The sequence below is a fragment of the Microcaecilia unicolor genome, chromosome 11, assembly GCF_901765095.1.
Source record: "Microcaecilia unicolor chromosome 11, aMicUni1.1, whole genome shotgun sequence".
In the NCBI taxonomy this organism is placed as follows: Eukaryota; Metazoa; Chordata; class Amphibia; order Gymnophiona; family Siphonopidae; genus Microcaecilia; species Microcaecilia unicolor.
In genome coordinates this window covers 30922045-30941611 of record NC_044041.1, presented here as the reverse complement: position 1 = coordinate 30941611, position 19567 = coordinate 30922045, and the positions used below count along the sequence as shown (strand labels likewise).

The 19567-nt window shown below is 43.3% G+C and overlaps 1 protein-coding gene across 1 annotated transcript in view; it reads left to right on the top strand.

Moving 5' to 3' along the window:
• Positions 1–19567, top strand: part of RPH3A (rabphilin 3A) — a 166013-nt gene that overhangs the window by 131175 nt on the left and 15271 nt on the right. The window contains exons 14-17 of the mRNA XM_030218773.1: positions 120–229; positions 5524–5650; positions 8193–8249; positions 13951–14102. Of these exons, the coding sequence (XP_030074633.1) occupies positions 120–229; positions 5524–5650; positions 8193–8249; positions 13951–14102 (446 nt within the window). The remainder of the gene's footprint in view (positions 1–119; positions 230–5523; positions 5651–8192; positions 8250–13950; positions 14103–19567) is intronic.

Sequence of the window (19567 nt, the reverse complement as noted above, 5' to 3'; positions counted from 1 at the left end):
ATTGTGCTTAAAGGCAGTTTGTAATGGGGAAAATGCTAAAATGAAATGCAGTCCTAGAAGAAATTCCAGCTGCTTAGGAACAGATGTTTAGCCCGCTGTGTGCGTTTATTTGTTAATAGGCAAACAAGCTGCGCACTAAAACTCTACGGAACACTCGGAATCCTATGTGGAATGAAACTCTGGTATATCATGGTATCAGTGATGAGGATATGCAGAGGAAAACACTAAGGCAAGTTAAAGATAAATGAGTATTGAATCTCTGTTTGGAAAGTGCCTCCTCTTTATTAATCAAATGACAATTAATTGATAATTTATTCCTTTTTAATCAATTATGATATTGCACTGTAAAATTGGATTCTTAAAACAAATTACTTTCTTATGCATTATTCTTTGTTATGTATCCTATACTGTTTATTGTAAGCCACATTGAACTCAAACTTGTTTACTGTGAAGATAGTTAGATGCAGGCAGCCACAGAGGAACTCCGGGAGGAGGAGGAATGGGGTAAGGCAGGGACAGGGAAAGCCAAGTATGCCTTTAAAGTGGGCACCACCAGCCACAACACCCCCTGCTCTACTGGCAAAGCACAGGAGCCACCCCAGGCAGAAATCCAGGAGCTGAGAAGCGACATCCACACCTGCTGGGAGATAGAGTTATTTTACTGAGGCAGAGGGGGTTGGGCATCCTGGAACCCATGTGCTTTCAGTGTTCTCTATCTCCACCTGCTGGCAGGTGGATACAACCCATCAGTTAAATTGATTCATCTGCTGTTGATGACAAGGAATGTGAGATATAAATGTCATAAATTAAGTAAATAAATAATTTAGGGGCCCTTTTACTAAGGTGCGCCAGAAAATGGCCTGCTCTGTTGTAGGTGCGCGTATTGGGAGCACGCAGGTCCATTTTTCAGCGTGCCTGCAAAAAAGGCCTTCATTTTTGGCGAAAATGGACGTACGGCAAAATAAAATCGGTGTGCATCCATTTGGGCCTGAGAACTTACTGCCACCCACTGACTAAGTGGTAAGGTCTCACACGTTAATCATGTTGTAATCCTCAGCGCACATACACTGCCAATATACTGCCCAGTTAGCACCATGTGTTAGAAAATAGAAATTATTTTCTCCTGCGCGTTTGGACACGTGTCAAAATTAAAATTACCACCTGGGGCACGCGGTAGCTGGGTGGTAGTTCTAATTTGATGCGTGTTGTATATGCATAGGCGCCTACGCATCTTAGTAAAAGAACCCCTTAATTTCATTAAGACGGTCAACCTGGTCATTCTGCCCTCCCAGGAGCTGTGGGCCCAGTATTGATCTACTGGCAGTCAGCATTTCTTTAAACACGGATCACTGTTAAATTAGATCTGGATATTCTGTGCCAGCCCCTACCTGGGCACCAGAACTGAATACCTGGCTATTTGGCGGCACCTGAAGTTATCTGAGTTCAGCCGATATCCAGTGCCATATCTGGATAGCTAACCCAATATCCAACATGCCCGCTTCGCTATCCAGGCACAGGAACTGCATATCTGCAGTCCAGAGTCATTTCCAGGTCCACCTCAACTCAGACCCACCCTGGCACTAACCTCCTAAATCTATATATGGCGTTCAAAATTGTGTGCGCAAATTTGGGCGCACCCAATTTGTGCATGCAACGAGCCAATTAGCGCCAATAGTTGGGTGCTAATAATCAGTTATTGGCACTAATTGGCAACAATCTGAATTTACTTGCGCATCATTCTAGTTGGTATTCTAGAAAGATGCATGCGTAAAAATGTACGCGTGGATCTGAAAAGAGGATGTGTCCATGGGAGGTGCATGGGTGGGTCAGGGCATTTCTAGAATTTGTGTGCACTGTTATAGAATATGATGGATCTGCACCTAATTAGGTGTGAAAATTTACACCAGGTTTCATTGGTGTGAATCCTCACACCCAAAATTGGGCGCGGATCCTGGTGTGAACTGCTATTCTATAAAACAGGTGTGCAGCTTTCAGTGTCACTTAAGCATATAGGACTAGATTCTATATATGGCACTGTAAAAATTGGTACAGAAAAAATACACCTAGGCATATTCTATAAACTACACCTAAAGTTAGGCGCGGTTTATAGAATACGCCTAGCGCCTGTCCACACGATAATATAGTCGCATGTAGTTACACCTAGTAAAACTTGGTGGAAATGCTGGTGACTAAGGGCAATCTTTTACTAAGGCGTACTCACGTTTTTAGCACGCGCTAAAATTGTGGGCGCGCTAAACGTTAGAGATGCCCATAGGAATGCATTGGCGTCTATAATGTTTAGCAAGCCCACAATTTAGTGCGTACTAAAAACATGAGCACGCCTTCGGAAAAGACCCCTTAAGTTCAGTACGGAGCGGGTATATTCTATATCAGTGCACTAAGATTTTAGAAACATCCATGACCCGCCTCATTCCACGCCCATGGCCATGCCCCCCTTTTTCAGTCTCTGCGTCTTAGAATTTACGTGCAGACTTTTACAGAGTATGCTTAGCAAGTTCTGCACATAGATTCTAACAATGACAATTAGTGTCAATGAATGCCTGTGAAGTGGTAATTATCAGCGTTGATTGGTTTGTTAAAATATACGTTGCATGCGCAAATCAGAATATGACCTGATTTGCAGGCGCAACTCCGGCCGCACTGTATAGAATCTGGGGATGGGGATTCTATAAATGGCACTCAAAAGGCAGTGCTAAGCACTATTTTCAGAATAGCGCTTAGAGCCAATTGCCGTGCCTAAATTTGAGTGCCGATGTTGTACGCTTACCGAAACCTGGTGTAAATGCTGGCATTTGGTGCATAAACAGTGTCATTACATTAATGATGTATTAATGTTATGGAAAGGCATTGTCAGCAAATTACTTGAATTTCATATATGGTTCAACTCTCAAGATGATAATCTGAGCATTATGATTCACAAAACATTGCAAATTTAGATATCATGATTACCAAAGGTAGATATGGATTTGAAACTACTGGAAATTGGCATTATTTGATCTTCCAAGTCCCAAAGGTATTACCTCAAAGACATTTTTAATTGTTTGTTTGCTTTTCAAGCTGCAGAATTTGGAAACTCTTACCAGATAATTTAGAAATAGAACTAACTATACCATGTTAAAAAAAGTCTGAAGATGCTATTGTTTCACATTTATGTGACAAAGAATAATCCTGATTATAGTTACTTTTATGCTTTAAACCCTATTATTATTACGTGATAACTGCTTTCTTCTTATCCTATCCCAGCGTACCTTAGTGGATACTCTAGTAGATCCTCCTCTACTTCTATCCCACTGTCAGTGGTGTACCTCAGGGATCTGCCTGGGACCTCTTCTTTTCTCCATCTATACTTCTGCTCTTGGTACTCTGATCTCATCCCAGGTTTTCAGTATCATCTTTACGCTGATGACTCCCAGATCTACCTCTCCACACCAGAAATCTCAGCCGAAATCCAGGCCAAGTATCAGCCTGCCTGTCTGACATTTCTGCCTGGATGTCTCAGCGCCATCTGAAACTAAACATGACCAAGACTGAGCTTCTTATCTTTCCCCTAACCAACCTCTCCTCCTCCCCCATTCTCTGTTTCTGTGGATAACACTCTCATCCTTCCTGTCTCATCAGCTCGTAACCTTGGGGTCATCTTCGACTCCTCCCTCTCCTTCTCTGCACATATTCAGCAGACTGCTAAAACCTGTTGTTTCTCTATCATATCAGCAAAATTTGCCCTTTCCTTTCTGAGCACACTACCAGAACCCTCATCCACACTCTTATCACCTCTCGCTTAGACTATTGCAACTTGCTTCTCACAGGTCCTCCCACTTAGCCATCTCTCTCCTCTTCAAATCTGTTCAAAATTCTGCTGCATGACTAATATTCCGCCAGTGTCGTTATGCTCATATTAGCCCTCTCCTCAAGTCACTCACTGGCTTCCTATCCTTTCCGCATACAGTTCAAACTCCTCTTATTGACCTATAAGTGCATTCACTCTGCAGCTCCTCAGTACCTCTCCACTATCATCTCTCCCTACATTCGGGAGATGGGCGGCGATCTCCTGAATCCGCCAAATCGGCATAATCGAAAGCCATTTTGGGCGTCTTCAACTGAGTTCCGTCACGGGGCCGGGCGAAAGTTGAAAGGGGGCGTGTCGGCATGGTAGCGAAGGCGGGACGGGGCGTGCATTGAGATGGCTGGCTTCGCCCGATAATTGAAAAAAGAAAGCCAGCCGTCAGGAGAATTTGGTCCGTTTATTTGGACCCTTTTTTTTAGGTCCAAATCACCAAAAAAGTGCCCCAACTGACCAGATGACCACTGGAGGGAAGCGGGGATCACTTCCCCTTACTCCCCCAGTGGTCACCAACCCCCTCTCACCCAAAAAACAAACAAACATTTTTTTGCCAGCCTCTATGCCAGCCTCAAATGTCATACCCAGCTCCATCACAGCACTATGCAGGTCCCTGGAGCAGTTTTAGTGGGTACTGCAGTGCACTTCAGGCAGACGGACCCAGGCCCATCCCCCCTACCTGTTACACTTGTGGTGGTAAATGGGAGCCCTCCAAAACCCACCTGAAACCCACTGTACCCACATCTAGGTGCCCCCCCGTTACCCTTTAAGGGCTATGGTAGTGGTGTACAGTTGTGGGGAGTGTGGTTTGGGGGGCTCAGCACACAAGGTAAGGGAGCTATGCAGCTGGGAGCAATTTGTGAAGTCCACTGCAGTGCCCCCTAGGGTGCCTGGTTGGTGTCCTGGCATGTCAGGGGGACCAGTGCACTACAAATGCTGGCTCCTCCCACGACCAAATGGCTTGGATTTGACTGGTTTGAGATGGCCGCCATTAGTTTCCATTATCGGCGAAAACCAATGTCGGCCATCTCTAAGGGCGGCCCAAATGTTGGGATTTGTCGAAATGAAAGATGGCCGCCTATCTTGTTTTGATAATACGGTCGGGTACGCCGCTTTAAGGGGCCGTCATTAGAGATGGGCGCCCTTATAGATGGGTACCCCCGTTTGATTATGCCCCTCTAAGTGAACTAACTGTAACTACCATGTATAAGAAAGCTACTGACAAGAATAATTTTTTTTACATATCAGGGGTCTTTTAATAGAGATACATCTCTACTCCTACCCAATTCTAAAGACCGTTTGTGCTTTTTCCCACTTGTTGGTTTGACCTTTTTTTTTTGGTCAAATCTATTGATAGCCTTCTTAATGTGGATTGGTAGCAGTTGCGGGGGGGGCGGCGCCGGGTGGGAGGGCTAAAATGTGCCCCCTCCCCCCGGGCTCTGGACCCCTCACCCAACGGAAGGCTGGCTACGCCCCTGGTTGGTAGGGTTTTATTTCCTGTTATCTTTACTGTCTTTTGTTTTTCCATTTTCTTTTGATTATATTGCAATGTGGAACATATATATATATATATATATATATATTATTTCAAACTTCATACAAAAAAAATTGTTGATACCTAATTGAAAGGATCAGTGATTTATTTCTTTATTTCTTTACTTCAGAATCTCTGTCTGCGATGAAGATAAATTTGGCCACAATGAGTTTATTGGTGAAACCAGAGTGTCTCTGAAGAAGCTTAAGCAGAACCAGAAAAAGAACTTTAATGTTTGTTTGGAGAGAGTGATACCAGTGAGTGAAACACTGTGTTTCTTACCAGTAGTTTACACATTGCCAAGGATGAGAACTCACCACTGAATCTCTGTATAGTATCAAAGGGGGTCCTTTTTACTAAACCACGTACAGGGGTAATTCTAGAAAGGTCTCCTGAAGTTAGCTGCTCAAATGCTGGGTGCTAAGGGCATCTGAAAAATTTCCGTCTAAGCGTATTCTATAAGCGGTGCCTAGATTTAGGTATGTTATACAGATACTAGTAAAAAAGCCCCGTTTCTGATGCAAATGAAACGGGGGCTAGCAAGGTTTTCTTCTGTGTGCATGTGGGAGTGTGTGTGTCCCTGCCCTCTGCCCTCTCTCCCTTCCCCTGTGCTGTCTGTCCCCTCCCCCCTGGGAGTCGAGTCCTTCAGTGTTAAGTTTCTTGCTTGTGCTGTGTTGTGTTACAGAGATAGTGAGGGCTTCTGCCCTCTCTCCCCTACTCCCTCTGAGTCCTTCACTGTTACAGAGAGAGCGATTGATTTCGTGCTTTGCTGTGTTTTCCTTCACTGTTTGTGTTACAGAGAGAACGAGGGCGGGGCAGAAACTCATGGGGAAACCGGATATCTCTCCCCCTTCACACTTCCGGCTGGAGGCTTCATTTAGAACGTTGGTGGTGCCTTTTATATATAGAGATGTTTAGTTCATATCCCAGTGCCTAGTACATAAGTACATAAGCACCGCCATACTGGGAAAAGACCAAGGGTCCATCAAGCCCAGAATCCTGTCTCCGACAGTGGCCAATCCAGGCTTCAAGAACCCGGCAACCCCCCCCCCCCCCCCACAAAAAAAAAACCCCAACTTAATTCTTAATAATGTTCAATGGACTTTTCCCTCAGGAATCTGTCCAAACCCCCTTTAAATTCCGTAAGGCCAGCTGCTGTCACTACATTTTCCGGCAACGAGTTCCAGAGTTCAACTACACGCTGAGTAAAGAAAAACTTTCTCCTATTTGTTTTAAATCTACCATATTCTAGCTTCATCTTGTGTCCCCTGGTTTTGTTGTTGTTGAAAAGTGTAAACTATGCGCATTCCATTTACACCAAGGGAAACGTGGCGTAAATACCTGTGCATAGATTTAGGTTGCAGAAGGCCATATCTGTAATAATGGAATGCCCATGAAATGCCCATTTGCCCACCCATAACCGTACCTCTTTAGATTCCGCACATTAGAATTTAGAAGTTGTTGCGTTATAGAATACACGTAGCGATTTATGTGCGTAAATTCTTATTGCCAATTAGTGCTCATTATTGCTTGTTAAGGGCTCTTAAAACGCTGATTGGCTTGTTAAAACACGTTACGCACGTTGTTACAGAATATGCTTGAATTTTGACGCGCTATATAGAATCCGGGGTGACACCCTAATTTTATAAAAGTCATGAAAAATTAGTGCGCACAAATTGGCCTCATGCCCAATTTGCATGCACAATTCAATTGAATGACGAGCTAATTAGGGGCCCAATAACTGTCTTTTAACAAGCAATTATTGGCACTAATTAGATTTAATTGGAACTTACATGCCTAAATTTTATGAGTGAGTAGAAAAAAGGGGCACAGAAAATAGAAGGGTCATGGAAATATACACGTGTTGTTATAGAATACGGGGGATATGTGGCCAATTTAGATGCGTACATTTGCTATGAATTTTACTTTGGGGTCTAGATTAGGATCTTGATCAAGAGCCCAATGAAGGGGAAAATTTCCAAAGGATTTTCTGCGCGAGGTGTGGGTGGGGGGAGGGGGAGGAACCCTTTAAAATTGCCCACAACCTTTGGTGGTGAAAGAGGACGGCATTAGAGCAGGCCAAATGAACTATATTTGTCACCCCATTTACCTTGCAATGGTTTCCATGGGATTTTCAAAGGGAAATTGTAGCGAGTTTCCCTTTGAAAAAAAGCTGTAGACCCCATGGCTACTTTCAAAATTGACCTAGAAGTATGTAAGTGTTGCCATACTGGGACAGACCGAAGGTCCATCAAGCCCAGTATCCTGTTTCCAACAGTGGCCAATCCAGGTCACAAGTACCTGGCAAGATCCCAAAACAGTACAATACATTTTTATGCTGCTTATCCTAGAAATAAGCAGTGGATTTTCCCAAGTCCATTTTAATAATGACTTATGGACTTTTCTTTTAGGAAGCTATCCAAACCTTTTTGTAAACCATGCTAAGCTAACTGCTTTTACTACATTCTCTGGCAATGAATTCCAGAGTTTAATTACATGTTGAGTGAAGAAATATCTTCTCCAATTCATTTTAAATTTACTACTTGTAGCTTCATTGCATTGCCCCCTAGATGTGATATAATCTGATTGTGTTATTACCTGTGCTGCAAGTGTAATTATAGATGGAAAAGAGATTTTTGTTGTACCACAAAATTAAACTTGGCCTTATGGAGTCAAGCTACATGACCACAGAATTGAGCTTTTCCCCCCTCTTACTTGTCATTTAAAGCACCTTAGATTTTATAGTTTATTATATCAATAGTGCATCACTGTAATTTTTCTCTCTTTTCCCAAATGAAGATGAAGCGTGCAAGTACAACAGGATCGTCTCGTGGTATGGCCTTGTATGAAGATGAGGTAAGAAGCTGTCCTGGCTCCATTTACTCATCCTCAGCGACTGTACATGTGGTGTTCTCTCTGTGCATTAAAATCATTTTATAATATGGTTTATGAGGTTGTTTGTAGATTTGTTTGCTTTGTTACATGGGTATGTGCAGTCTCGTAGCACAAAATAGTTGCAGAGATGTTCTCTTAGCCAGTTTGGTTTTCATGATCTTCACAAAGATCAAGGCGGCCATTTTCTCAGCATGAGAGAACGATGTTGCAGTCAAAAATTGAACCTCTTCCATTACGAAGACTCGAAACCTGGCCATGTTGGTGGAGGTTCTCTCTACACCGAAAGCTGCTGCCAGTTAATAACATTAGGAGATTGAGTTTAAATGTCTTAAGCATAAGAAGGTTTTTGAAGCAAGGGGAAGTCACAGGAAAATTGTGGATCGATGACGATTTGCACATCGCTGCCATATGAAGTTGCAACAAGCAGCGTTGATGCAGTGCATTCTGATGATCCCATAAAGAATAATCGGGAACATTACAAACAAATTAATATAACACAGGGGTTTTGTGCCTACGTTGCTATCTTATGAGAACTAAAGGATTATGTGATTGGGACTTCACAAAGAATATGCATGAATGAAATTTGAATGTACAACCTCTACTGTTTGCAGATCTCTCACATACATGTTCATCAAGCTTACCCTGAAAACCAGACTTGTTAACAGGGTAGCTCTGTAGCTGGCTTAAGAAAACATCGTCATAGGACATAACCTGAACTTTTTAAATATAGAAGCAACTGTATATTTAAAAAGAAAAATAATTATGGAGGCCGTAGTGGCAGGTATTATTATCAGTTGTGTGTCTTTCTTAAAAGAATACTAAGCATGATACATACACGGTGTCTGGAAAAAACAGGACCCCCAGCATTTTTCCAGATAACCCCAAAACATCCTACTACATCAGAAACTTCTGCCTGAAATTCGAGACATTTCTGAGTACTTTATTTTTCAACAGGAGCTGCAGCGCGTTGAACTCACAAAACAGTTGAGCTCTTGATGAAAGCCCAGAATTCACTGAGCCAACAGCTCAGTGGCGTCAAAGATTTCATGAATGTGTCAAGGTTGAAGGAGGACACTTTGAACACAAATTATGAATTAACTAAGAAACCCCCCCATTACACTAATGTATTTTCAAAGGTCATAGTAAAGTATTTTAAAACTATGTAAGGGGTCCCTTTCTTTCCAGACACCATGTATAAACATCAGTGGGTTGATATTCAAAGAGATTTAACCAGCCAGAAATGGCTCCTGGCCAGTTAAATCACTTATTTGGAGGAGCTAACCAGTCATTTTCAGTGGCTTTTATCAATGGTCTTAAAAAGTTCGATCACGTAACACTCTTAAAAATGCTCATTGGCTGCCCATATCCCATCGGATCACGTACAAAATTTTGCTGACAGTTTTCAAGACCCGTAATGCTGAGGAACCCTCCTATCTTGCTCGTTATTTAACCCCCTATGTCCCTCTACAAGATCTCTGATCAGCACATCAGAATCATCTCGTTGTACCAAACTACAGAGAAATTCATCATGAACACTCTCGTCACGCAATGTTCTCAATACAGGGCCTCGAGTTATGGAATGCCCTTCCTTACACCTTCGTCAACGTACATCCTTAGACCAATTTAAAGCTGGTCTCATAACTTTCTTATTTCAGGATGCATACTCCCAAAGTTGAGGAGTTTTTCTGTTGGGGCTCGGTGGATTTCTGTTGGGGCTTGGTGGATCCTATAATGACAGCTGCTATACCTCCTGTTTTTACCTCCTCCTTTCCTTTCAAAGATTGTAGTTCTCCCTCCTAACCTATTGTATGCCGTCTGGTCTATTAGTCTCTTTTCCCTATTTTAGATTGTACAACACCCTGATGGTATTTACTGTAGGGCGAGATAGGAAATTTTTTAATGAATTTGGAAACTTGATTAGTGCCAAACTCAAGCCAGCTATGTTGGATGTGTTCTGGGGGGCAGAGTCAGCACTTGGCCAGTTAAGTACCGATATTCAGCATTTAACCGGCCAAAATCACCACATAAATATGACCACATAAAAATCAGTTAATTGTGAATATCATACTTAACCGCTATGCCTTAGCCTGCTCTGCAAACCCGGAAATTCAGTGCTGAAGCTGGACATGGCCCAGCATTGAATTTTTGGGCACAACGCCAGTGGCAGTCAGAAAATGCTGAATGCCGTTGTCTGAATATCGACCCCTAAATAATTATGCAATATTTATAAGGCTAAATAAGGGACCCTTTTACTAAAGTATGCAAAAAAATGGCCTGCGCTGGTGTAGGCGCGTATTTTGGACCAGCACAGATCTATTTTTCAGCGTGCCTACAAAAAAGGCCTTTTTTTGTGGCTGAAAATGGACGTGGCGGCAAAATTAAAAACTGCGCCTAGTAAAAGGGCACATAAACTAATAAAATCAACTTAATAAACAAAGGCATGCATTATTCAGAAAATGAGACCTCAAAGTAAATGAAGAAGGAAAGAGAAATATTTTATGTGCTAATGCAAATATCTCAGCCATTAGCAAGGCTAAATAACTGGGTCTTTCTAAAGAGAGATCTGGCTGGACTGTTGGATAAGACAAAGGTCATTTTAGTTTAGTTTTTGGGCCTGCTCTTCAGATGTGGTACCATGAGCCTTCAACTGTAAGAATCGGGGGATTTGTTCTATTTTATATATCTACTCCTAGGTCTTCCTAGTTTAGTCATTACAGCAGCGATCCTCAGACAGGGACCATGCACCAGGACATCTTCCAGATCACTGCACTCGTAGGCCCTAATTCTGGTCTCTCAGTACCCTGTTAAACGATGACTGGGCTTTCGTCCTCCAGGGACTGCGAAAACCACTCCATTCATGCAGTATTCCTAACTCCAAACACCCGAGGAGCAGAATTGTGGCCCGGGAATGGAATCTAGACACACTGCATGGCAGTGTTCAGTGCTTGCCACTGAACCACAGGCCAAGTCTTCAAATAACTGAAGATCCAGGAGTGGGACCCATATGGGAAATGGCGAGAAGTACAGGAGCACCAGACTACGAAGGGTTAATGTGAACCAGAACCACAACTCTGACGCATGTTGAGATCATAACATCCATTTTTAATTTGTTGGAGGTGGGGATAGAGTTGATATTAGTGTTGTCGAAAGTTCAAATGGTTCTTGCCAGATTTGTTTCTATGTACTGAAGAGTCACAGTACGTATTTTGATGAAGACCTATTGTATCTGTTCTTGTTAAAACTTAATAATAATAATAAAAAAAAGAATATTAGATACTTTTAGGCATGTTTCACCCAAGTCATAGTGCCTATTGGGGAGGCTCCATCTGTCTGTCTGTACTAGGGGTGGGCAATTAACGCATCAATAATGCTATTAACGTGTTAATATTTTAACGCTGCCCCTTTTTTAAGGCAGGCTCCAGATTTTTTTCAGCTTCCTCAGCACAACCTCAAAGTCTTTATCTTCCCTCTGCAGATACTTGAGCCGCACTGTGCAGGAAGTCGTGGAACCTGAAACTGTTGAGACTTCCCCAACTTCCTGCACGGTGTGGCTGAAGTATCTGCAAGCCTGGCCATGCAGGGGAAGATAAAGACTTTGCAGCTAAGCCCTGGAAGCTGAAAAAATCTGGAGTCCTAGCCCAGCTTTAGAGGTAAATGAGGGGGGAGGGGGAGAGAAACTGTGTGTAGGCTGGGGAGGGGACATCAGAGAAACTGTGTGAAGGCTGAGAAAAACTGTGTGAAGGCTGGGGAGGGAGGGGGGCATGAGAGAAATTGTATGAATACAATTTTAAAAGGCATTATGAGTCCATCTGCCACTCAAAGGTCCATCAAGCCCAGCATCCTGTTTCCAACAGTGGCCAATCCAGGTCACAAATACCTGGCAAGATCCCAAAAAAGTACAAAACATTTTATGCTGCTTATTGTCAGAGATGAGCAGTGGGTTTTCCCCAAGTCCACTTTAATAATGGTATATGGACTTTTCCTTTAGGAAGCCATCTAAACCTTTTTTAAACCCTGCTAATCTAACCGCCTTTACCGCATTCTCTGGCAACTAATTCCAGATTTTAATTACACGTTGAGTGAAGAAATATTTTTTCCGATTCGTTTTATGCTTCAATGATTTTTATTGACAACAAGTGCAAATAAACATGACATACAAGAAACGTATACCACATCTCAGTGCTGTCACAACATTTTGTTATTCTCCCCATCTCCTCCCTCCCTCCGGTTCCCCTTCCCCCCCCCCCCTAGTACTTTGTAGCTTCACTGAATGGCCCCTAGTCCTAGTGTTTTTGGAAGGAGTAAACAGACGCTTCACATCTACCATTTCCACTCCACTCATTATTTTATAGCCCTTTGTCATACCTCCCCTCAGCCGTCTTTTCTCCAAGCCGAAGAGCCCTAGCCGCTTTAGCCTTTCCTCATAGGGAAGTCATCCCATCTCCTTTTACATTTTTGTCACCCTTCTCTGCACCTTTTCCAGTTCCACTATATCTTTTCTGAGATGCGGTGACCAGAATTGAACACAATATTCGAGGTGCAGTCACATCATGGAGCGATACAAAGGCATAACGTCCTTATTTATGTTTTCCATTCCTTTCCTAATAATACCTATCATTCTATTTGCTTTCTTAGCCGCTGCCGCACACTGAGCAGAGGGTTTCAACGTATCATCGACGACACCTAGATCCCTTTCTTGGTCGGTGACTCCTAACGTGGAACCTTGCATGACGTAGCTATATTTCGGGTTCCTCTTTCCCACTTTGTGCCGCTATTTTCAGTTTGGTATAACATTTTGTTTGAAACTTTACTTTTTATTGGCCAAAATGCATGCCATGATTAAGCGCGATTAACCAAGCCATTAAAAGTTTTAATAGCGATTAACATTTTTACTCGTTGCCCACCCCTAGTCTGTACTCAAACTAACCTTTTCCGGTGATGCGAAGGCAGTAGAACGAGAGGACATGAAATGAGATTGAAGGGGGGCAGACTCAAGAAAAATGTCAGGAAGTATTTTTTCACGGAGAGAGTAGTGGATGCTTGGAATGCCCTCCCGCGGGAGGTGGTGGAAACGAAAACGGTAACGGAATTCAAACATGCGTGGGATAAACATAAAGGAATGCTGTTCAGAAGGAATGGATCCTAAGGAGCTTAGCCAAGATTGGGTGGCAGAGCCGGTGGTGGGAGGCGGGGATAGTGCTGGGCAGACTTATACGGTCTGTGCCAGAGCCGGTGGTGGGAGGTGGGGCTGGTGGTTGGGAGGCAGGGATAGTGCTGGGCAGACTTATACGGTCTGTGCCCGAAAAAGGACAGGTACAAATCAAGGTAAGGTATACACAAAAAGTAGCACATGTGAGTTTATCTTGTTGGGCAGACTGGATGGACCACGCAGGTCTTTTTCTGCCGTCATCTACTATGTTACTATGTTACTCATAGTCACAATGACACACACACTCCTCATATAGCCCTGCTCATCTTAACAAGACACACTTTACCATATTTCTTTCAGTCCCAGCGCACACAAGCAAGAGCTTGAAAATGGAGGAAGGGGAAACGTGCCGTTTTATCACATAAAAATGTGCACGTTTCAACTTGTTTTATAATGAACTTGTCAGTCTGAAGCAAGGGAGCAAGAACTTTTCATTTGTGTTCTCTCTTGCAGACAGACCGTGGTGGTGATGTGGAGGAGCGAGGAAAGATACTTGTGTCCCTCATGTACAGCACCCAGCAGGGAGGCTTGATTGTTGGAATCATTCGCTGTGTCCACTTAGCAGCAATGGATGCCAATGGGTACTCGGATCCTTTTGTTAAATTGTGAGTTCATCTTTAACAAGTTACTGGTTTGTTTGTATTGGCACGTCAGTGTCTCCCTGTTTCTTTGTTGTTCCAGCTAAATGGGAGAGCTCCAGTAGCCCAATATATAATTATGACCTTCTTTCAGAACTACATAGACTTACCTAGGGTTACCATATGTCCAGATTTTGAGGACATGTCCAGGCAACCGGGCAGGTTTTGCCAATATGCCCGGATTTCTGGGCAAACGGGCAGATTGCTAGCCTCCCCCTCCCCTTACTTACTACTGCCCTGGTGGTCTAGTGACCTCTTCTGCCTTCAGGGCAGAAAAGAGCTCCCTCTTTCCTGCCCGGAGTGCTGCCCTGCATGCATCCTTCCTGTTGGTGATCTTCGCAAGACTTCAACTCTCAGTGGCCATTTTGAATCGGCGCCGAGATCACCAACAGGAAGCATGCATGCAGGGCAGCGCTCCGGGCAGGAAAGAGGGGACTCTTTCCTGCCCCGAAGAGGTCACTAGACCACCAGGGCAGTAGTAAGGTAAGGGGAGGGGGGTGACGGGGAGGGGGGTGATGGGGTGTGTGACAGGGAGGAGGGGAAAATGTGACAGGGGGCGGAGCGAGGGTGTGAAAGGGGGCGGGGTGGGGTGTAAAAGGGGGCAGGATGGGATGTGTGGTGGGGGTGGGGCATGCGTCCTCCTTTTTGAGGGACAAAATATGGTAACCCTAGACTTACCTATTTATATTTCCTCTTAATTCAGCCCAACTACTGCAGCAACAGTCTTCAGCTAGGGTTCAAAGACTGTGGTTCTCTCCAGAATCCAAGAAGCAGGACTTTTGGCTGTTGCTGTTTCAGCACTGGCATTTCTGTGCCGCTCTCATGGTGCAGAACTGTTGGCCGCAATAATTTTAGCAGTGTAGGAATTTTGTCCGCAGTCAAAATTATTGCTCCTCTCACAAAACCTGCCCCTATACTTCTGCTGGTGCCAAAAACAGCAACCATCTTCAGTGGGGAGAGAAGGGATTCACACTCCCCCCCCCCCCCCCCCCCACTACACATGCACATGTGCTCTCGTAGTTCTTACCTGCTCCTGGTTTGTATTCTCTTATGGACTGTGTGCAATGGGGGAAGGAGGGCTGATCCTGGCTCACTCCCAGGGGTGTAGCCAGACAACAGATTTTGGGTGGGCCTAGGCAAGAATTGGGTGGGTACCAAGTGTTCTCCCCCCCCCCCCAAAATAAAATCTCAGCTGGTGGGAAAACGTTTCTTTCCACCTTGACCTCAGGAATGCACTGAAAACTGAGCATGCGCAGGTGCCGATGTTGTGGAGAGTAATGTTTTTGTTACCATCAGGGGGAAATCTTCAGCTGGCGGAGCTTGGGATTCCCACCAGTTACCACTAAACATGTGCTACTGTTGGGTGGGCCTGAGCCATAAATGGGTGGGCCCTGGCCCACCCAAGCCCACCTGTGGCTACGCCACTGCTCACTCCACCTGGCTGGCTCCCTCTCTGTCTCTCATAGTAACACCACAAGGTGGTGGTAGCATTGTCACTGGCTTGGTTGGCCAAAAGTTTAATATTTTTAAAAGCATTGTGTTAACTATGTAGTCCTTTGTAACAAGAAGCACATGAAGAAGGGCGCTGCCCTTCTCAGTTGGCTAAGCAGGAGCATGATTCTGGGGTGCACGATGGAAAGTACTAAAACTTAAGACTAGACTAGACTGAGCCCATTAACCAGTGAGTGAGAGTGGAGTCACTGAAAGTGAATTGCTTTCTTGAGTCACACAGCCCTTGAAGGAACATATTTGACACTGGTTGTGTTTGTAAACTATTGCACTGGCAAGTATAAGTAGACAGACAATTTTTGATTTAAACAAATTTTACCCTCCAGAAACATCTCAAGCATAGCATTAGTATTCTGTTTTTTGACACCCAGCATGGTCTTACAGGAATGTATCCTGTTAGTAAGTAAGGAGTCGGTTGCATATTGCCAAGTTAGTCAAAGCATACAGTCAGGTCATAGTAATTTGACTTAAGAACATAAAAGCATAAGTGGAGGAGTGGCCTAGTGGTTAGGGTGGTGGACTTTGGTCCTGAGGAACTGAGTTCGATTCCCACTTCAGGCACAGGCAGCTCCTTGTGACTCTGGGCAAGTCACTTAACCCTCCATTGCCCCATGTAAGCTGCATTGAGCCTGCCATAAGTGGGAAAGCGTGGGGTACAAATGTAACAAAAATAAAATAGATACTATTGGAGATTCTACATGGAATGTTGCTACTATTGGAAATTCTACATGGAATGTTGCTATTCCACTAGCAACATTCCATGTAGAAGGCTGCGCAGGCTTCTGTTTCTGTGAGTCTGACGTCCTGCATGTACGTGCAGGACGTCAGACTCACAGAAGCAGAAGCCTGCGTGGCCACATTGGTGATCCATGTAGAATCTGAAATAGTAGCAACAGTGGAGGAGTGGCCTAGTGGTTAGGGTGGTGGACTTTGGTCATGGAGAACTGAGGAACTGAGTTCAATTCCCACTTCAGGCACAGGCAGCTCCTTGTGACTCTGGACAAGTCGCTTAACCCTCCATTGCCCCAGGTAAGCCGCATTGAGCCTGCCATGAGTGGGAAAGCACGGGGTACAAATGTAACAAAAATAAAATAGATACTATTGGAGATTCTAGATGGAATGTTGCTATTATTGGAGATTCTACATGGAATGTTGCTATTCCACTAGCTGAAACCACTTGAGATCTCCAAACTCCAAAAATCTTTGGTAAATTCAATCACACTCTTCACAAATCCAAAGATAAGAACTATATGTATGCAAGCAGCCTACCTATGGGATGTTTTTTATTGTTTTAGTTATTACAAAACCCAAACATCTTGTATTAAGTTGAAATACATATAGTTGTATATATAGTTATATATTGGTTTGGGAACCCTCGGAAGATACCACTTTAAGGCAACTTCATGACTTCTTGCCTAGCGGCATAGCCTATCTTCATTGGGTCATCCCTTAGTTAACTATTTTTATGGTGCACCATAAAAATAGTTAACTAAGGGATGACCCAATGAAGATAGGCTATGCCACTAGGCAAGAAGTCATGAAGTTGCCTTAAAGTGGTATCTTCCGAGGGTTCCCAAACCAATATATAACTATATATACAACTATATGTATTTCAACTTAATACAAGATGTTTGGGTTTTGTAATAACTAAAACAATAAAAAACATCCCATAGGTAGGTTGCTATTCCACTAGCAACATTCCATGTAGAAGGCTGCGCAGGCTTCTGTTTCTGTGCAGGACGTCAGACTCACAGAAGCAGAAGCCTGCGCGACCACATTGGTGATCTGCAAGGGCCAACTTCCTGTGACTCTGGGCAAGTCACTTAACTCTCCATTGCCCCAGGTACAAATAAGTACCTGTATGCAATATGTAAGCCGCATTGAGCCTGCCATGAGTGGGAAAGTGCAGGGTACAAATGTAACAAAAAAAAAATCACCATACTGGGAAAGACAAAGGTCCATCAAGCCCAGTATCTTGTTTCCAACATTGGCCAATCCAGGTCGCAAGAAGCTGGCAAGATCCCAAAAGAGTAAAACAGATTTTATGCTACTTATTCCTGGAATAAGCAGTGGATTTTCCCATCCATCTTAATTATGGCTTATGGACTTTTGTTTTAGGAACTTGTTCAAACCTCTTTTTCAACACTGCCACATTAACTGCTTTTACTACATTGTCTGGCAACCAATTCCAGAGTTTAACTACATTTTCAGTAAAGAAATATTTTTTCCAGTTGTTTAAAAATGTACTACTTAGTAGTTTCATTGTGTACCCCTAGTCCTTGTATTTTTGCAAAAAGTAAACAAACGATTCACATCTGCCCATTCAACTCCATTTAGCATTTTGTAGACGTCTATCATATCTTCAGTTGGCCTTCCCTTCTCCAAGCTGAAGAGCCCTAACCTCTTTAGCCTTTCCTCATTGGGAAGTCATCCCATCCCTTTTATCATTTTTGTCGCCCTTCTCTGTACCGTTTCTAATTCCACTATATCTTTTTTAGGACTTGTAAAACATACACACACCAGAAAGCTGAAGGTTGTAACCTATTTCCCCAACTCATCCTTAAGAGGTTTCAGTTTAGTAGGCAAAACTCAAAATTAGCTTCTTAATTACTTAGAATTAATTGATTGTGTATGCCATAAAACAGCATTTACTGCCAAGAATCTTTATCTAGGAAATAAGCTTTATTTCTGATTCAATTAATAAACATTGCATAATTTGCTGAAAGAGTTGGAACAAAGCTAGTTAGTCTGAATTAATTAAGAAATTAAGCAAATTGAGCTTTTGTTCAATATGCAGATTTGTAGTTCATTAAACACAGATTATGTTCAAATTAATGTTAGTTTTTTTTTCTTTTGGCATATCGTACAGAGCATTTTTGCTCTTGCACATTAATCTCTTAGAAGATCTCACATTTTGATCACTGATATTCACCTTAAAGCAACGTTGGGTTTGATGATCAACCTTCGGAGACTTAGGGCTCCTTTTACAAAGTGACGCTACCGATTAGTGTGCGCTGAATGCGAAAAGGCTTCTTCACATTCAGTGCACCACTAATCAGTAGCACTGCTTTGTAAAAGGAGGCCTTAGTTCAAACAAGACATCGATGCTTGATAGAGACGGCTGATGGGACTAGGTAACGGTTCAGGACTGGGGAACCTAGGGGGCCATTGTACAAAGCAGTGGTAAGCCCAATGCGGGCTTTCCACATGCTGATCTGGAATTACCACTGGCCCAACGCGGATGCCGGTAGTAGTTCCAGCCCCAATGCGCACCATTTGCTACAGAAAATCAGCAACAATTGTCTAGCGCAAGATCCAGACCAACAGGAAAAAGAGTAGACCACGTAAAAAAGTAAAATGGTATTTATTTCCAAGTCATCAAAACAGCAAACGATTTCCTTTAGAACAAAAGAACATAAGACTTAGCCATACTGGGTCAGATCAATGGTCCATCTAGCCCAGTATCCTGTTTTCCAAACAGTGGCCAAGCCTGGTCACAAGTACCTGGCAGAAACTCAAAGCGCGACAACACTCCATGCTACAAATCCCAGGGCAAGCAGTAGTTTCCCATGTCTGTCTCAACAGCAGATTATGGACGTTTCCTCCAGGAATTTGTCTAAACCTTTTTTAAACCCAGATACACTAACTGCTGTTACCACCTCCTCTGGCAAAGCGTTCCAGAGCTTAGCTATTCGTGGAGTGAAAAATATTTCCTCCTATTTGTTTTAAAAGTATTTCCATGTGACTTCCTCGAATGTCCCCTAGTCTTTGTACTGTTGGAACGAGTAAAAAAATCAATTTACTTCTACTCGCTCTACACACTCAGGATTTTGTAGACCTCAATCATATCTCCCCTCATCTATCTCTTTTCCAAGCTGAAGGGCCCTAACCTCTTTAGCCTTTCCTCATACGAGAGGAGTTCC